The following is a 16,150-nucleotide window of genomic DNA, read 5'->3' as shown; positions in this document are numbered from 1 at the left end:
TCTGTAGAATATATTCTGGCATTTAAATTTATAGCGTTTGAAATTATTTTGAAACACAGGAATTTACAATAGGAACCTGTAAATGAAATGCCCTTTATTTTGTTTGAAGTCGTTATGGCAGCATGAGAGGGCTCAACATCTCACTAAGGCCTTGATCACATGCCCAGACATCAGTCAGTGATCCTCTGGCAGCCCCAGCTCATGAAGAAAAATGTGTATTCCCAAATCAGTTGGTGAGTGGTTCCTGGAGGTTGCTACGTGAAATACTGTAGGGCACAAAAGGATATGCTTCATTTAAAGCCTCCTTGTGATTGCTGTAATTGCAGGCAGATTGTTGCCCATAGGGGAAAAAGTGGAAGCATGGAAAAAAGTAACTTCTTTGCAAATACTTGCCAATTACCAAAAAAACTGATAAAAATATGAAAAATGTAATGTAACCTGGAAATCACTGCAGTACCAGTGAACGGTCTTCATTTCCAGTTTACATAAACTTTTTCAACTTTCACTGCCACTTTGTGACTTGTTGGAGAGTGTTTGCAGAAAAGTTGGATACTTTTATTTAAATTACAAGAGACAATCAGTGGCAATCTGCTGGCAAGCCAAGCAATAACAAGGTTTTTTGTCCAAAATCCTCTTAGCGACCATTTTTATCAACAGCTAGCAACCACTCACCAACCAGTCAAGGAATATACATTTTCTCTTTAGACACCACTGTTTAGCTTGAGATAAATGCTTGTAATAAAACTAGAAGTTTAACAACATATTATAGCTTTGGTACAAAAAAGTGTTTGTTAATTCTTTTGTCTTATTATTGCTTCTGTTCTTTAACACTACTCACCTTTTTCCATGACATGGTCATAGGCTGTTTATAAAACATGGACATAGTCAGCATGATGTTGTCCACTGGTTTGTGAAATCCCATTTCTGAAACCACAAAATGAGCATTTGGACCAATTCATCTTTGATGAAGGATGATGCATTTTATCTAGCTTTATCTAGCATTCTGTGGCCTTTCGACATCTTTACCAGCAGAGAGAGGACAAAGAACTAAGTTTAAAAAAAGACTCTGGGGTTTCAATTGACAGTACATTCACCTCTGACTTAATTAATGTTGCTGCACAGAGTTATCTGGATAAATTTAAGTAATGCTACCCCCATTTGCACAGTCCCCTAACTAAAGTGCTTCTCCAAAGTAAAACCACACATCTGCATTGGATCTGACTAACCAAATCTATAGGTCCTTCTCAGACCTAGAGAAAAGCTTCAGCATGGAACTAAGAGAGCACAGCGTTGTCCTTACTGCCACAGTAAGGACAACACTGGGATGGGCATTATAACGTCTCTTGGTGAGTCACCTGAGCCACTTCTATTCACTGTAATCACAAAACAACCCGCAGGAAGAAAAATACACATTGAACATTTTTGTCAAGTTGATACCCTTATCTTCAGATATGAAAGTGTGATTACTCAAAGCAATATAAGCAGGCAACGGAGCTCTTACAGGCAAAGACCATACAAGTAGATGTACATGGTGCACCACCCATCCACTTAATCATCCATCCATTAAGAACACCAAATCCTGATTAATTGACACAGACAAACCTTTTGGAATGGACTTCTGGATCTTGTGTTTAAATGTGCACATCACATCATTTACTGTGAGCCAGCTCAACCGTCTTCAATGTAGTTTTCTCGCCTACTTTAATGTCCAATTAAAGTAGATAAAATTCAATTAGAGTCACAAATTAGAGTTACTAAGGCTGACTGTAATCGGATCCACAGTTTATGAAGTGAATGCATCATGTCACATCAGTAAGACTTGAAACTAGCAATGGGACATAAATTCTTCATAAACTGTTGAATTGGGTTATATATCACTTTACAGAAATAACTTTTTTCCATGTAAATTTTACACAGATGTCATTTTGAATGTCTGCTGGCCTTAAGATATGAGGAACGTTAAAGTTACTCCAGCTGTGGAGTCAATTTTCAGATGTCAGGCGTCAGTTACCTTTTATCTTTTTTTAAGACACTGTTTGAGAGAAATATTCATCATGTGTTTATTTCGATAGCAGAAACATATTTTACTGGTTGATTCTAAACAACAGGGCAGCTTCCGTATACTCTGTATAATGTGTTTAAATATGATTGAGCTTCTTTTAATAGTAGAAAGGGATGTCATTCATGCAGAAGTCAGGTTGCAGGCTCTCAAAGGTGCAGTCAGATGTGTCCATGGCACAGCGACCGCAGTGGCAATTCAAAGCCACAGGGTAGGTGACGATCGGGTCTACACCAGGTGGGCAGTCAGGAAGCTCAAATGTTTTATAGTACAGGTCCCGGTATGTGCACACATGCTGGTACACATTGCTGAATGGTATCTTGATGACAGGGTCCTAAAGGGAGGGGAAATGAAAACAGTGTCCTTACAAAAATGTTGTTATAACACTACAGAAGCAACTGTTTTTAAAGGAGCTTGCAAAAGAAAAGCGTCTGGACTTCTTTAAGTTAAAGAAGTTAAAGTTAAAGCTTTTCTTTTGCAAGCTCCTTTGACTACGATGACCTGGATGACTGAGAACCTTCACAGACAACTGTTTTTAAACAAGAAATTCACCTAAAATGTTAAATGAAGTTTCAAAGTCCTGGTTTTAGGCATAAAGTCTTACTGTTAAACTGTTGTGCATCACAGTGAGGGAAAGTTGATGCTTTCAATGAACCATGTGCCAACACAGTGCAGGGGAGCTACCTAAACGCTACTCCCACAGAGGTTGATTATCTTGTTAATAGTGTTACATCTTCGGTGCGTTCAAGTCTGCATGTGCTCCTCAAATTTAGAACCAATGGACTCCCTGGTATAACTCACAAATGTACACCATAAAGTCATAAAATTTACTTTTGGTTCTGAGGGATTTTTAAAAGTAGAAAGGGAGGCAGAGCCTTCAGCTTTCGGGGCCCTCTTCTGTGCAACCAGAGTCAGACACACTCTCTACTTTTAAGGCTTAAACCTTTTGGGTTTTTTCTTTTCATAAAGCATATAGTTGGGCTGGATCAGGTGACTGAATCCTTCCTTAGTTACACTACAATAGGTCTAGCCTGCCAGAGAGGCTTCCCATGATGTGGTTTTATTGGATTTATTTTCTTATGCTCCACTCTGCTTTTAATCATTATTTATTATTAATCTTTGGCTCTTTTCCACAGTGTGTCTTTTTTCCTGTCTTCCTCCCCTCACCCCAAACCAGTCACAGCAGATCGCTGTCCCTCCCTGAGCCTGGAACTCCTGGAGTTTTATTCCTGTTAAAAGGGAGTTCTTTCTCCCCACTGTCACTAAGTGCTTGCTCTAAGGGGGGGGTCATCTAATTGGTGGAATTTTGTCTGTATTATTATTGGGGTTTTTGCCTTATTATATAAAGCACTTTGGGGTGACTGTTTCTTGTGATTTGTTGCTATATAAATTAAATAGAATTGAAATTTAATATATTCCTTTACTTTTGCTGAGAAACCAGAAAGTTTTTAGTATCTGTGACACAGATACAGGTGAAATGCACTGACTTTCTTCCCAGTTTAGTCACTTACATGTTTATAATAAAGGTCTGGAGTCACATGGCAAATATACTAGACACACAGCTTGACTTTACTGCAAACAGCAGCTGGCAGCATGTTTGTGACTTCAGGAGTACTTAAACTTAACCTTCCTGATTTCACCACAATAAAATCCACAGACACATCAATTGAAATTGAAAATAGCTTGAAGCGGCAGCTAACACATTCTTAATAGCACGTATTTTTTTAAACCACAGATTATGCAGTTATACAGGTATTAGTTTTTGCTGACTGATAAGCTTTAGAGGCACCATGACTGACTTGCTCAGAATATTTTCCCAATTTGTATACGCATGAAGTGGAAGTTTTGCATAATGTGTATCAGTGCATAGCATGTGGACTGTAACACCAGTCAGTATAGGTGGTGTCTGTAACCAGCAGCTGAAAATGTAGAAAAAAGAAAAGAGTCTGATATTAATATGTGGTAACACTTGTAAGTACCCTGTACTTTCTGGGGTGCACGTTATGTTATGGAGTGACTACGGTGCAAGTACCCTACACTTGCAATTTGTAGGCAAGTGCGGGGTACTTACAGTGTACATGTTTCATTGTTTCTTGCAAAAACCTGACTTGTTGCCTTCAAGATGCACATAAGTACAGAACACTTGTGCCTTATTTGCAGGTCGGGGTATAAAGTGTTACCTCATATGTTTTTGTAAAGAATCAAATAAGCCCTGATTGTATTATTTTTTGGTTTTGGGCCTCCAAATGATTTGTTTTTATCTCCTGATTTTTGCAGCTTTGAAATTCTTTTTGGTTTATATTTCTCTCCTTTACACTCATGAACCACATTACCTTGGTGATGCAGTGTCCACTGCAGATGGTTGTCTCCACTGGATGACAGCTGGGACAGCCCTCCTTCTCCAGAGACACTGTCTGGTTGATGAGCTGACAGGGCGGCAGCTGGAAGGCCGCTGATGGTGGAATAAGTTTTTATTTGGTTCCAAAAATAAAAGCCTAAAACTTGTTACAGATTTTGGTGTTTGTGATGTTTGTGGTAATACAGGATGTCATGTAGCTTTTAAATTTGTTTTTATGTACAAAACTGGAACAACACAACCATTAATTCTATATTTTTGTTTGTTTGTTTTCTATTATTATACATTTCCTTTATAAAAGCCTTGCACACATATAAATATATGTTATCAGCATTTTTAATATAAGAATGAGAGAATCCTCCGCCTTTTTCACAATATTTCCAATAACATCTTAGATCAATATAAGCTTCCTACAATAATCATACAGTTCTCTTACCTGCAGGAGATAAGATGAAAGTTGAAGCTCCAACAAACAAACTCAACATCAGTGCAAGGAGCATTCTGCTAATCTGTGCCATCATTCTGTAGGCGTCAAGTTGCATTAGTTAGTCACTTAGTTAATTATTCCTTAAGACTTTTCAGCTAGCAAACATAATGATGGGGGGCATTGTACAAAATAATTTTTAGACTATATTGGGTGTAATTCTAGTTTCAGTGAGAAAATTAAAAGGTATTGTCCCCTTATTGTGTTCATGTTTCAGATTAAATAAAGAATAAGCCTTTAATTGGGTGTTACACCACTATCCCTGGTGTAAATCTGTGTCACTAACATATCTATACATAAGTAAAACATAAAATATATGCACATAAATCATTAATAACTCATCTAATATCTATTAATTAGGTCAGCATATACTGCAAAAACACCAGCTTTTCTATTAACAATTTCAATTTCTTGAGCTCCGTGTTTATAATACTGGAGCTGGAATACAGAATAAAGTTTTAAAGCTAATAATATAGATATGTAAATATCTATATAGCCCTCCACATTTAAACAGCATTCATATAAATCATCTGTCTGCTAGTAAGAGCAGCATGTCTTACCTCTCCGGTGGCTGCAGGCAGTGTCTGGAGGTAAGCTGCCCAGCTTTATAAAGGACACAGGAGTCAAGTATCTAGTACCAAACAAACTCGTATAGGATATCAGTGTTAATCCCTACTACCTGTTTTTATTAGAAGGATAAAACATTTAAACCTTTTTTTTTTTACTCACAAGCTGGCAGAAATATAATTTTAAGAGGAAAATTTATTTTTAAAACCTTTTTTGACACAGAAGCACCAAAAATGTAAATGGTTTTCACCCAGTTCTAAACATGCAGTCTTCGCTTTAACTATTAAAAATAAAAGTCGGTTCAGAGAATGCTTAAAAATCTGTTCAAATAACTTTTATAATATATTTGACACAAACTTTAAACAATGTTTTACACTGTTTATTAGTCTACACCTCTTCTTTCTAGTCACTCCCCCTGTTATAGGTACAGTGCTCAAGTCTTTAATCTTCCTCTTTCATTTTTGTGATATTCAATCAGACTCCTAAAGTGATGTAATAATAATAATTACCAACAAAACAGGATGACTGCTAATCTGTTGCGGATGTAGTGAAATAACCTTGTTTTTAAATGGGGGATCATTGTGACATGCAGGCTTCCTGTTTGATGTTGTTTAATGGAAACGTTTACCCTGTCACATAATTCCCGTCAGGATTAATGTTTGTGATAGGTTAGGATGACACAGCAGTGTGACTTCAGTTTCTTTTTCATTTAACTAATTAACCATTTATTTACTGTATCCATTTTCTATAACACATAAAACAAGGCAGCACAGTCTGTATTTAGAACACATTGTCTTCAACCAGTTTACTGGAGTTTTTTTTTCCTTAAAGCAAATAGGCACATCTACAAGCTGAAAAGTGATTGCAAATGTCAATGTTCTCTGTTTATTTATTTTTTTAGTTTTTTTTTATATATATATATCTCTGCTTATATTGGCAAATAGCCTGTAGTAAACACTACTGCAATCATTTTTTGTCAGTCAGTTTTATATATCTTTCATTTATCATGGGAAAAAAAATCAAAAAATTGGCAAAGAGGGCAACAGATATAGTAGAAAATAAATAAATAAATAAAACAAATAACATCACAGTTCTATAAGCATATTTTAAGTGACCGAAAAGGCCTGGGTTGATTACAATGTAGGCACAGTAATGAAGAGTCATAAAGATACTTGCTAAACATGTCATTACTGACGTTTTATATCTAACCCCTTTATAAATCCTGTTCACTACTAAGTAGCGATATTAGACGTGAAAAACACAGAAAAACAACAGGAAATCATTTTTTGCAGACGCCGGAACCACACATCTTTAGTACGTTTGAGTCGGCGACTTATAGGGAATGGACCATTCGACAGGTACGACGCATGCGTATAGAGGCAATGTTGTTACGAAAGTGATTATATGTTTTTAATATAAATTGAACTTGCACGTTGAAGAAGGACACAAATACGGCGGCTATATGGCAGGAGAAGATAGGGAGACTCAGACCAAGGTGAGAACTCGAAGGGACTCGATGGAATCGCGGCGGAAACGCATTGGTGTTTGCAGAAGGTCAACATCAGCCGATTTGATTTAGCTTGTTTAATTTGAACTGTAGGAGAAAATGAGGAAAATATAAGTTAACAACGAGCTCAATTCGAGTAATGACAACAGGCCGAACGTTTAAATTAAGCAGCAGTTAAAGAGGACAGCTGGATGATACATAACCTTCGTGAGACAAGACGCTTCAGACAAGACCCGATTTGGAAATTTGGTGCTTAAAGATTAACTTTAAGTAGCAGACATGAAACCAGCATCCCTGTTAGTGAGGCAACGATTTTCTTAAACAGTATGGCAATCCGAAAACTTCGGCTTACGGATTATTGACCCTATTATTCAATATTTCTGTAAAACGCCTGTCTGTGTTCACAACAACACATTTAAATGAATAAAAAACAATGGACTGTGAGTGGTGTGACTGTGAGTACTGGAAAACATTAACGTGCAATAAACTGTAAAGATATTCTTTTTGGCATCATTGGATTTCTATCCAGTGTGGGGAAAATGTTGTAGGTGCCCGTTGGTCACCATGAACATCTGATTATTTCCTAACTGACAAACACAGTGTTCACACAACATTGTAAAGCATTTATAGACAAAGATGGAATTCGTTTTTGGAAGAAATTAAGATCAATGTGTATGTCTTTACTGTCTGTTCTTCAGGGTCTGAGGCTGCTGGGGATCCTGGATGTCCAGAACACTCCTTGTGCCAGGGAGGCCATCCTGCATGGAGCTGGAGGCTCAGTAGCTGCTGGGCTGCTTTATTTTCTGGCTACTAGTGAGTCTTGAGTCTGAAATGTCTCTGAATTTACTGCTTGATTGTTTTTATTACTGTCACTCAAATGTTAAAGTACAGTTACTTTTGGATGCTCCCTTGCCACAAGAGGTCGCTACAGCAGGTAACTGTAGTCAACAGGGTTTATAAAGGGGATATGCACAAAATAAAGAAAGGATGTGTTTTGTAATTATTTTTATGACGCTGCATTACTGTATCTACATTATAATCAATACAGTACTTTAAAAAATACTTTTTGATAACAATGTGACTTTATCTGGATAAAAACAGAAAATCTAATAATCACTTTGCCAAAATCTGATCGCAGCTTCCACCTTGTGAGAGGGATGCTGTTTGCGACTCAAAATGACTTTATATGTTTCACGAGTAATCTATTTGGCAAACATATCACGGATTATAGGCCAACAAGTCACTTAGAACAGTTTAAATACAGGCAATCATTTTTTTGGCAAATAACGTAAATCACCTTTTGGCACAACATGCAGTACCCTTCCTGACGCAGCATCAGAGGGGACGTGTGTCACGGTTCGCATGTGGAGTAATTTACTATAATTTTCTTGTACAGTTCATCATGCAAAGCCAAAACCTCTTGATGTATCCAAACCTTAATACACATTTTATGGTAGTCCCTTTAAACAGAAATGCAAGTAAACAAAAGTTATTCCAGTTCGTCTTATAGTTATCTGACTCGTTTTCTTGTTTTCCTCAGGTCGGGTGAAGAGGTCTTTTGATGTGGGATTTGCGGGTTTTATGGTCACCACACTCGGGTCCTGGTAGGTCTTAAGGACACAATTTTTCTTCAGTGCCTTTCACGTTTTAGTCAGAATAAACATTTCTGTTTTGGCTCTTTCTCGCCTGTCTAGCTTGTTTACTACTTTGTTGTGTAACTGGAATGCTCCTGTTTCTTCCCACTGTTAAGGTTTTATTGCAGGATGAACAATGCTAAGCTCCGTGTGCAGCAGAGGCTGATACAGGAAGGCATCAAAAACAAGGTCGCGTATGAAGGAACTGTTATGGACCCCACAAAAAAAGGCAAAGCAGAAGCACCTTCAGGCCCCTCGTGACCTCTAGCTCTTTTCCTCTCGGAGGACAAAAGAGAATGCAGCTAGGCTAAACAGACCTAACTGCGTTTCTCTGAATTGATGGACAACATTATTAGAAACATTTCATGGATGTTTTTCTGTGTTGGATTGTTAAGGAGCTCCTTCTCTGTTATTGAAATTCCTTCATAATCTGAAAGCGCCAAAGCAAGTTAGTTTCATTTTCCAGTCCCTGACATGATGAGTTTGACTCATTTTCACTGTATCCTAATGCTAAACTAATAAAAGAAGTACTGATTTTGTTTTAAAATGATGATCCGGTTAAGTTATTACTGAGGTTTTCTACACATCAGCCTCTACATAATGTAAAATGGAAACTGCTAGTGTGAATCTGTTGTTTTATGTTATTAAAGCAACAAAATCAAAAGGTGTATCAGAAATGAAGGAAAATCAGGATGTACTGGAGTCTTTTCAGTGGTGTTTATCTGAATGTGCTGAATGAAGCGTCTGTGGGAGAAAGTACAGAGCAGCAGGATTTGTGACTCAGTCTTTAAATCCACTGTATCCCTGAAGGTTTGATTATTTAATGTAACAGTTACATGCTTTCGAAATTAAGATTAAAATTAAAAATCAAAACAAAGGCCTCATATAGAAATTGTAATTGATCTTTTTTTTATTATAAACTTTTCTGTGATTCAACTATTAATAAAATTACTGTGAGCCTTAAATTTAGGTTTAGCTTACATTTTGAGTCTGTTACCAGGGTAACAGTTTCTGTGATCCTAGCTTACTGGCAGGTTTTCTTTATTAAACAGAACTTCTCTCTGACTCCTCTTCTGAAGCTGCAACTGAACCAGCTGACCGAGGCTCTTTTTCATTTCTGCAGTCACAAAGTTGCCATTTTGATATTAATTTGTTACTTTTGTTTGTTTAGTTTGCATCAGGCTGTCAGCCTCTTACTGTAGTGATCACGTATGTATGAAATTTCAAACACATACGATCTACGAACAAGGTCTTCTCAAGTTACAGCTGAATTCAACTCAAGAATCACATGAAAAATTTGGTTGACTCCTGCTTTATTTATAGAGTTAAATTGAGTGCAGATAAATGCTGACTGAGTGGAGAATGCTGATTACGATGACTCATTTTCCCTTGTGTATTATTTATTTGTTTCTATGGGGCTCATGGTCCACACTCAAACACATTTATTTGCCCTTTACAGCTGAATCAAAACTGAGGTTCTGCAAGCTGATCAGTTTTTCTGGAAATTCAGTTTCTCATTTCTAGTCAGGATTTTTTAAACCTGCTCTCTGGAATATAGCCCCAGATCCTAGCTGGATAAATGTGTTTGCTACATGTTCAAGTGGTTTTATATTCTTGGCACACTGTTATAAAATGTTGGCTAGCAAGTGTCTATCTGTCCTTCCTGTTTGTAGTACTGCAGGCCATTGTAGGTCCATTCTAATATCAAAACGGCCTCTTTAAAAAATATTTAGTATGTTTTACGACACATATTACACTATTTCAAATGCTTTTGGTGCCAGAAAATGTTAGTATGCCCTCCTGTATGAAATCAGCTTGCTTTTTGTCCTTAGTGAGTTCCTGGTACCAGCTACAGGACATGCAACAGGAGTGTAAAAGTAGTTTTATATCTCAGCTGCCTTAAAAAGGAAAAACTGGAAAATGAAATCTAAAACATTGTGCAGAAGAAGTAAGATATGCAAGGCTACATCAAACAGATCAAATTAAGAAGGGAATCATTGTTCAGTCCAGCTTCCTGTTCAGCTCCTGTATATTTTACTCTGATGCACAATGTACAAAGAATTTCTGCTCACATTCTTCATTTACATTTTTTCTCCTGCATAGTCACATAAAGTAAAAACCTTTATCAGGTTGTGTAGCTAATACTAATCTAATGAACATGAGATTCCATTTATTGTTATTTAGCGCATGTGAAAAGTTTTGTTTTAGGTTTTCTATCCGATCAGTTTTAGAAAGAGAAAAATCATTATTTACCACTTTAGCAAGTTAATAATTTGTTCTGTCTGATCACTTTTGACCATTTATAGCCCTGAGCCTTAGAACTTCAAAGAAAAAGACAAAAACAACAACAACAAAAAGAACATTTAGAAAAACAAAGCAGAAAATATGGCAGCATTTTAAACAAACAAAAATAAAAACAACAACTACCATTTTAGGAATTACAGTATTTAATTTAAAAAAAACGGAATAATTTGAGGGTTTTTTGATTTGTTTTTGTTGCGTTTCCTGTTTTTTGGTCTGTTTTGCCCTTGTGAGTCATATATTTGATATAAAACAAACAACTCTTTAAGGCAAATAATCCTCCTGGGTAAAAATAAAATCTAAGCCCCTCCCTTTAGAAATAAAAAATAGTGCGACACAAACATACAGAAATAAAGTTTACATACAGGCTGTTAAATTATACTGATATCAGTTTTTAATGCAAATCTTCTCATCCTGCTGTGTCACAGACACGAACACCAACAGAGGCTGAGCACATCCACGCCTCATTCAAAGCAGCTTTCTGAGCGCTGTTGAGATCATGAGGCTCAGCACAGCAGCAATAAACAGCTTTGTAAAAGTTCCATGACACGTAGTTTCACAAGAAGACTTAATTCACACACCAGACATGTTACTCAGACACATGGTGTCTGACATTTTAAGACGGAACTGACATATTTGAACAGTTTTTGAATTTAATCTGGAAAAAAGGCTGGGATCACACCTGAAGTGGTTTTGACGCATGGCAGTAAACACGACATACACCACAGGTAGGACATGAAGAAAGTTATTAAAAATGATAAAAATACAGTCTGTCCTTTCTCTGAATTCAGGATTGCAATGGATGTTTTTAGGATGCACCATTTAGTTCCATTATAATCTAGACCTCAAAAACGGGTAACTCTCACTCAGACGTTCTGGATGGACAAGTAGCACTGCAGGGAAGCAGAAAATTATGTAAATGTGGGGATGAATTGTCTCTTAAACGATCTCTAAACTTAACTCGCTTCTCTGCTGCTGTCATGTTGGTATGTTCCGTCAGTTTGATGACAAATATATATTTATTTAGAAAAAAAAAATAATCATGTTAACAAAAAAACATTTTTTTTCTTAAAAGGAAATGTGCTTATATTGAAATAGAGTTCAAAGGTCTCATATTAAATTAAATGGGAGCTCAGTGCATAGTTTAGACAGAATCGTGGATAGCTAAGCACTGTTATTCATCTATATTGAGGTTTGTGTTTAAGGGCTCACATGTACATATCGGATGTGTTTATCTGGCACATTAAAAATGATTTTGTCCTTGTGTTTTTGCATACTGCAGTAGGTGGTCACTACAGCCTGCTGCCTTCACAGCATCACCTCTTTGATCATCTAAACAGCTGAACACATAAAGAGCTGCTGTGCAGCCTCTTATAGCTGACAACATGGTGACAATAGCTGTCCCTGACCTCGTCATTTCCACTTTTAATGCCACTAATAACACCGCCACCAATGTCCACTTAGCCAAAGTGATGAATTGGCTGACCTTCAGCCTTGGGCTGCCTGCCATTGGACTCGCTCTTTACATCCTCAAGAATCTCTCCAAAGGTTTGTCTTCTCTGTGTTTAAATATGTCTTGTGATTAGAGTACAGCCTTTCAGAGCTAAAGATGCAGAGGTTTGAGTTAGACATTTTGGCTAAATCTGGGACAAAGTTGGCACTAGCAGTGTGTGCAGCACAGTATATGTTTTTTGTTTTGTTTCATTCTTGGGATTTTATCACTGTGCATCACTTTAACCCCCACTTCTAACTGCTTGTCACCACTGAACACCTTTTTCAAGTGTGGCTAATGGAAACCAAAGAAAATAGCCCCTTCGATCTAACATGAATTGTCTTTGATTACTTTTACCTCAAAAACTGGGCAGATAACAGCTTCTGGGCACCTCCTGTGCATCCTGCTGGACACTAGGAGGCAGTCAAATTTCATGTAAAAGTAAAATTTCATGTCTTGCTTTCAGCAGTTGTAAATTTACACACAAGGTAACAGCTAAATGTAGACAATACAAATTTGTTTCTTCACCCTGAATATATAGCCACTATTATAAATCTACTGAGCCACTAAACAGGTAAACCAAAGACAGTGGAGACGATTGTATCATATCATCAAAGAGGGATAAAGGAGGCTGACATTTGTCTTCAGGAATGCAGCGTATGCTCCCGACAGGTTGATATCACAGCTAATGTGATGGCAGCAGCAGAATACACTGATCTAAATGGGACTGCTTACTGATGGCACCAAAAAGACCTGAAACAAAATTCAACACAGACACATGGAGATAAACTCTGGGTCTCTGGCATCATAACAGCCTGGCTGATAACCTTCAGGAATACTTCTTGTACCAGAAACCTTCAAACTGTTAGGTGTAGAACACATGCCTCACAGAATGTAAAAAGAAATGAGAAGAAAAGCAACAAGCCACTGAACCACAGCAAAGGAATCGTAGGCACAGATATGTAGTGGCTCTTAACACACTTTAAACAAATAGCCCAAATTACTGGTGACTGTGGTCTACGACATGCACATTCAGTGGAGAAGGGGTGATTAAATGCTGCCTCCTAAAAGTAAAAGACTTTCAGACAGGTTGTTAAAGCACAAATACGATGAATGTGATATTTTGCGCTGTGCCGCATACATTTAGAGAGGAAGCGTTAAACCTTGTTTAAGCCTGCTGACGGCTAACTGTTATCAGATGTCCACAGGCAAAGTTTTGTTTAAGCTACTCAGCCTGTGCATCTGTTTCAAATAACTATGTATTTTTTTCATTGGGATGAATTTGATAAACTATTTGAAGATCATCTGAAATTACTCAGAAATCTGATTGTGACCCACACCCAGTTTCACACCTTGGCTCAGGCGATTAGAGGATCATCAGGGGGTCCTTTTGTCCCTCTGTGGGGGGACACTCCCACTAGGTTTAAATCTGGGACTCTCCACCATTTGACCTTAGAACTGAAGAAGCTTCTCGGATGAGAGGTGAAACGTCTTCAAGCAACTTAAAGAAGTCCAGACGCTTTTCTTTGCAAGCTCCTTTGACTACGATGACCTGGATGACTGAGAACCTTCACAGACATACTCAGAAATCTATGCTTATAACAGCAAACATCAATCTTCTTTTCCCTTCATCCCCCAATGACCTTGGCCACGTCTCATAAGTAATCTGCAGCTATACAGTAAAATACAAGAAAGTAATGTGAACCCTTTTGAACAAAAATATCGAGTATCTGTGGGACGTGCTGGACAAACAGTCGCCAACTGCTAGTGATCAGGGACTTCTGCGCTTCTGAATAAATATCTTCAGCACTTCTGTTGGATCAGCAAATAATGGATAAGCACCTGTTTCTAACAACATGTCATCATCTTGATAGGTTTTAGTATTTCCTGAGTACAAGTGAAGTATTTAATAGCAATAGCTCAGCAATTCATTTAATTTCTGTGTTTGTTTTCCAGGTGGGAATAAAGTTCCCATGCACGTCATCTTCCTCCTGGTTTCTGACATCATCAGTTTCTTCGGACGTCCTGATGTGAGTCAGAAAGTGGACAGCGGGTCCACGTTCTCTGCCAATCCCACCGACTTCATCTTATATTTTGGTGTCGTCTCCAATATCACCCTCATGCTGTTCATAGCTCAGGAGCGCCATCTCCAGGTGGCCTACCCACAATGCCTTGCCTGCTGCACCAGTATCAGGAGGCATCCCGTAGTGGCCTTGGTAGCATGGGCTGCCCCATTCGCCATCCTGGCTCTCGCCGTGCTACAGTACAACCTCTGGTTCGCTGTGGCTCTCCTTGCTCCTTTCCCCTTTCTCCTCTTCTTTGCTGTGGACTCATGGAGGGCTCTGAATTGCTCCAGATCTAATCCTTCATCACCAGAGAGGAGAAGGACAGTGGTGGGTATCGGTGCAATCTGGGCCAACTACACTGTCCTCTATGTCCCTTTCATCCTCAACCTCCTTCTTGAAGCTCTGTCCTTGACAGAGGTGGTGAGCTATCTGGGGCTAGTGTCTCACTTGCTGCTCTACCTCAGCCCTCTGGTGGACCCTTTCATCTATATATTCATGAATAAGGGTCCCAAAGAGGTGCTGCAGGCACTGCCCTGCTGCCAAAGGTGTAATCAGAAAGAAAACACGACACCCACAGTGAACACTGTGTCTGAGACAGTAGAAACAAGACTTTGAAGAGGAAATACAGGAAATACACAAATCTGGCATGGGACAGTTCATAAGTCTGTCAGATTTCTGGAAGAGATTTTTAGTCTGAGGCATTTTACACAGGAATGATTCTGTTACTCTAAACTTGTAAAACTATAAACTACTGTAAACACATAAGACTGCAGTTATGTGCGGGCAAGGAGAAGAGAAATCTGATAGCAATTAGCTTTGGCAAGACCACACAAGTAGTGTCAATGAAAAGTGTCAGGTTGAATATAATTGGATGTTACAGGTCAGCTGGTAACAAGGTGGTTGATGAGATGGTAAACAGAATGAGAGGCTCCATTCCAACACTGAAATAATGCATATAGAGAAATCTGGCTCTCAAATCCTTCCTCAGCCATACGAGCACATATGCACAATCAAAATAAGGGTCACTGGATTATCCATTGTCCATCATAACTGCAAAGCTACCAACACGGTCTACTCATCTATTTTAGCTTATCATAACGTCTCTCTCTATATCTGAAATGCTTTGTATTTGTTTGTATTAACACTTGCTTTCTTTCATTGTCAATTTCTTTTTATAAGTTAGCGTTCCTTTTTAAGTATATTTATAATTGTAGGAAATTGTTACCAGTGCTGGAAAATCAACTTTTCTTGCAGGAATGTGCACACACACACACACCTGCATCTAAAGGGCAGCCTAAAAAGCGAGCTGATGGCTGTTCCCTTCAGGATCTTGCTGGATACATTTATTTTTGCTGTGTTCTCATATTTTAGTTAATGCAAAGCTCAGTATTGCTGGATAACTGTAAAAAGTACAAGTTGAAATGTAATGAATTGTCTGTGTTTACACTGAGCAGTAAGGTCACTTTTGATCACCTGACAGGTTGTTCTAATATTAGAACTGCCTCACATACATTAAAAATAACACGGTGAAGCTCTTCCATACATCTTGCATACGTTTTTTTTTGTTTTTTTTTAAAAACAACTGTGAAAATGTAAATTCCTGCTGATTTGTACAGTTTTTAAGATCTCACAATACTTCTTGCTTCATGTACTTTATTAAACCTATAAATTTTATTGTACTTAG

At 37.9% G+C, this 16,150-nt stretch overlaps 3 protein-coding genes across 3 annotated transcripts; 2 read left to right on the top strand and 1 right to left on the bottom strand.

Annotated features, from left to right (window-relative positions):
• Positions 1-2,046: 2,046 nt before the first annotated feature.
• On the bottom strand, positions 2,047-5,523 carry lhb (luteinizing hormone subunit beta). Its single transcript, XM_085477024.1, has 4 exons — positions 5,460-5,523; positions 4,852-4,937; positions 4,393-4,511; positions 2,047-2,393 (listed from the first exon to the last, which is right to left on the bottom strand). Exons 2-4 carry the CDS (start codon positions 4,934-4,936, stop codon positions 2,160-2,162), a joined length of 438 nt encoding a protein of 145 aa, XP_085333150.1. The 5' UTR covers position 4,937; positions 5,460-5,523; the 3' UTR covers positions 2,047-2,159.
• Positions 5,524-6,793: 1,270 nt separating this feature from the next.
• cox20 (cytochrome c oxidase assembly factor COX20) lies at positions 6,794-10,096 on the top strand. The gene is made up of 4 exons (XM_085477025.1): positions 6,794-6,961; positions 7,672-7,786; positions 8,514-8,577; positions 8,724-10,096. The coding sequence occupies exons 1-4, from the start codon at positions 6,929-6,931 to the stop codon at positions 8,866-8,868; spliced, it is 357 nt and encodes a 118-aa protein (XP_085333151.1). The 5' UTR covers positions 6,794-6,928; the 3' UTR covers positions 8,869-10,096.
• Positions 10,097-12,293: 2,197 nt separating this feature from the next.
• LOC146695122 (uncharacterized) lies at positions 12,294-15,800 on the top strand. The gene is made up of 2 exons (XM_085478528.1): positions 12,294-12,456; positions 14,357-15,800. The coding sequence occupies exons 1-2, from the start codon at positions 12,294-12,296 to the stop codon at positions 15,079-15,081; spliced, it is 888 nt and encodes a 295-aa protein (XP_085334654.1). The 3' UTR covers positions 15,082-15,800.
• Positions 15,801-16,150: the final 350 nt, after the last annotated feature.

Source organism: Copadichromis virginalis, linkage group LG13 (assembly GCF_057382275.1).
Source record: "Copadichromis virginalis isolate Kocher_CV1m ecotype Utaka linkage group LG13, C_Virginalis_male_GT1.1, whole genome shotgun sequence".
NCBI classification, from domain to species: domain Eukaryota; kingdom Metazoa; phylum Chordata; class Actinopteri; order Cichliformes; family Cichlidae; genus Copadichromis; species Copadichromis virginalis.
Note: the sequence above shows the minus strand (reverse complement) of the source record. Positions and strands in the feature narration are given on the sequence as shown.

Bases quoted from the DNA above. Each gene is read 5' to 3' on its own strand.
- cox20 (XM_085477025.1), top strand. From the start codon at position 6,929: ATGGCAGGAGAAGATAGGGAGACTCAGACCAAG. The intron at 6,962-7,671 runs GTGAGAACTCGA...TCTGTTCTTCAG, and splicing joins ATAGGGAGACTCAGACCAAG to GGTCTGAGGCTGCTGGGGAT. The intron at 8,578-8,723 runs GTAGGTCTTAAG...CCCACTGTTAAG, and splicing joins GTCACCACACTCGGGTCCTG to GTTTTATTGCAGGATGAACA.
- lhb (XM_085477024.1), bottom strand. From the start codon at position 4,936: ATGATGGCACAGATTAGCAGAATGCTCCTTGCACTGATGTTGAGTTTG. The intron at 4,512-4,851 runs GTAAGAGAACTG...TTCCACCATCAG, and splicing joins TTTCATCTTATCTCCTGCAG to CGGCCTTCCAGCTGCCGCCC. The intron at 2,394-4,392 runs GTAATGTGGTTC...CCCTCCCTTTAG, and splicing joins GTGGACACTGCATCACCAAG to GACCCTGTCATCAAGATACC.
- LOC146695122 (XM_085478528.1), top strand. From the start codon at position 12,294: ATGGTGACAATAGCTGTCCCTGACCTCGTCATTTCCACTTTTAATGCC. The intron at 12,457-14,356 runs GTTTGTCTTCTC...TTTGTTTTCCAG, and splicing joins CCTCAAGAATCTCTCCAAAG to GTGGGAATAAAGTTCCCATG.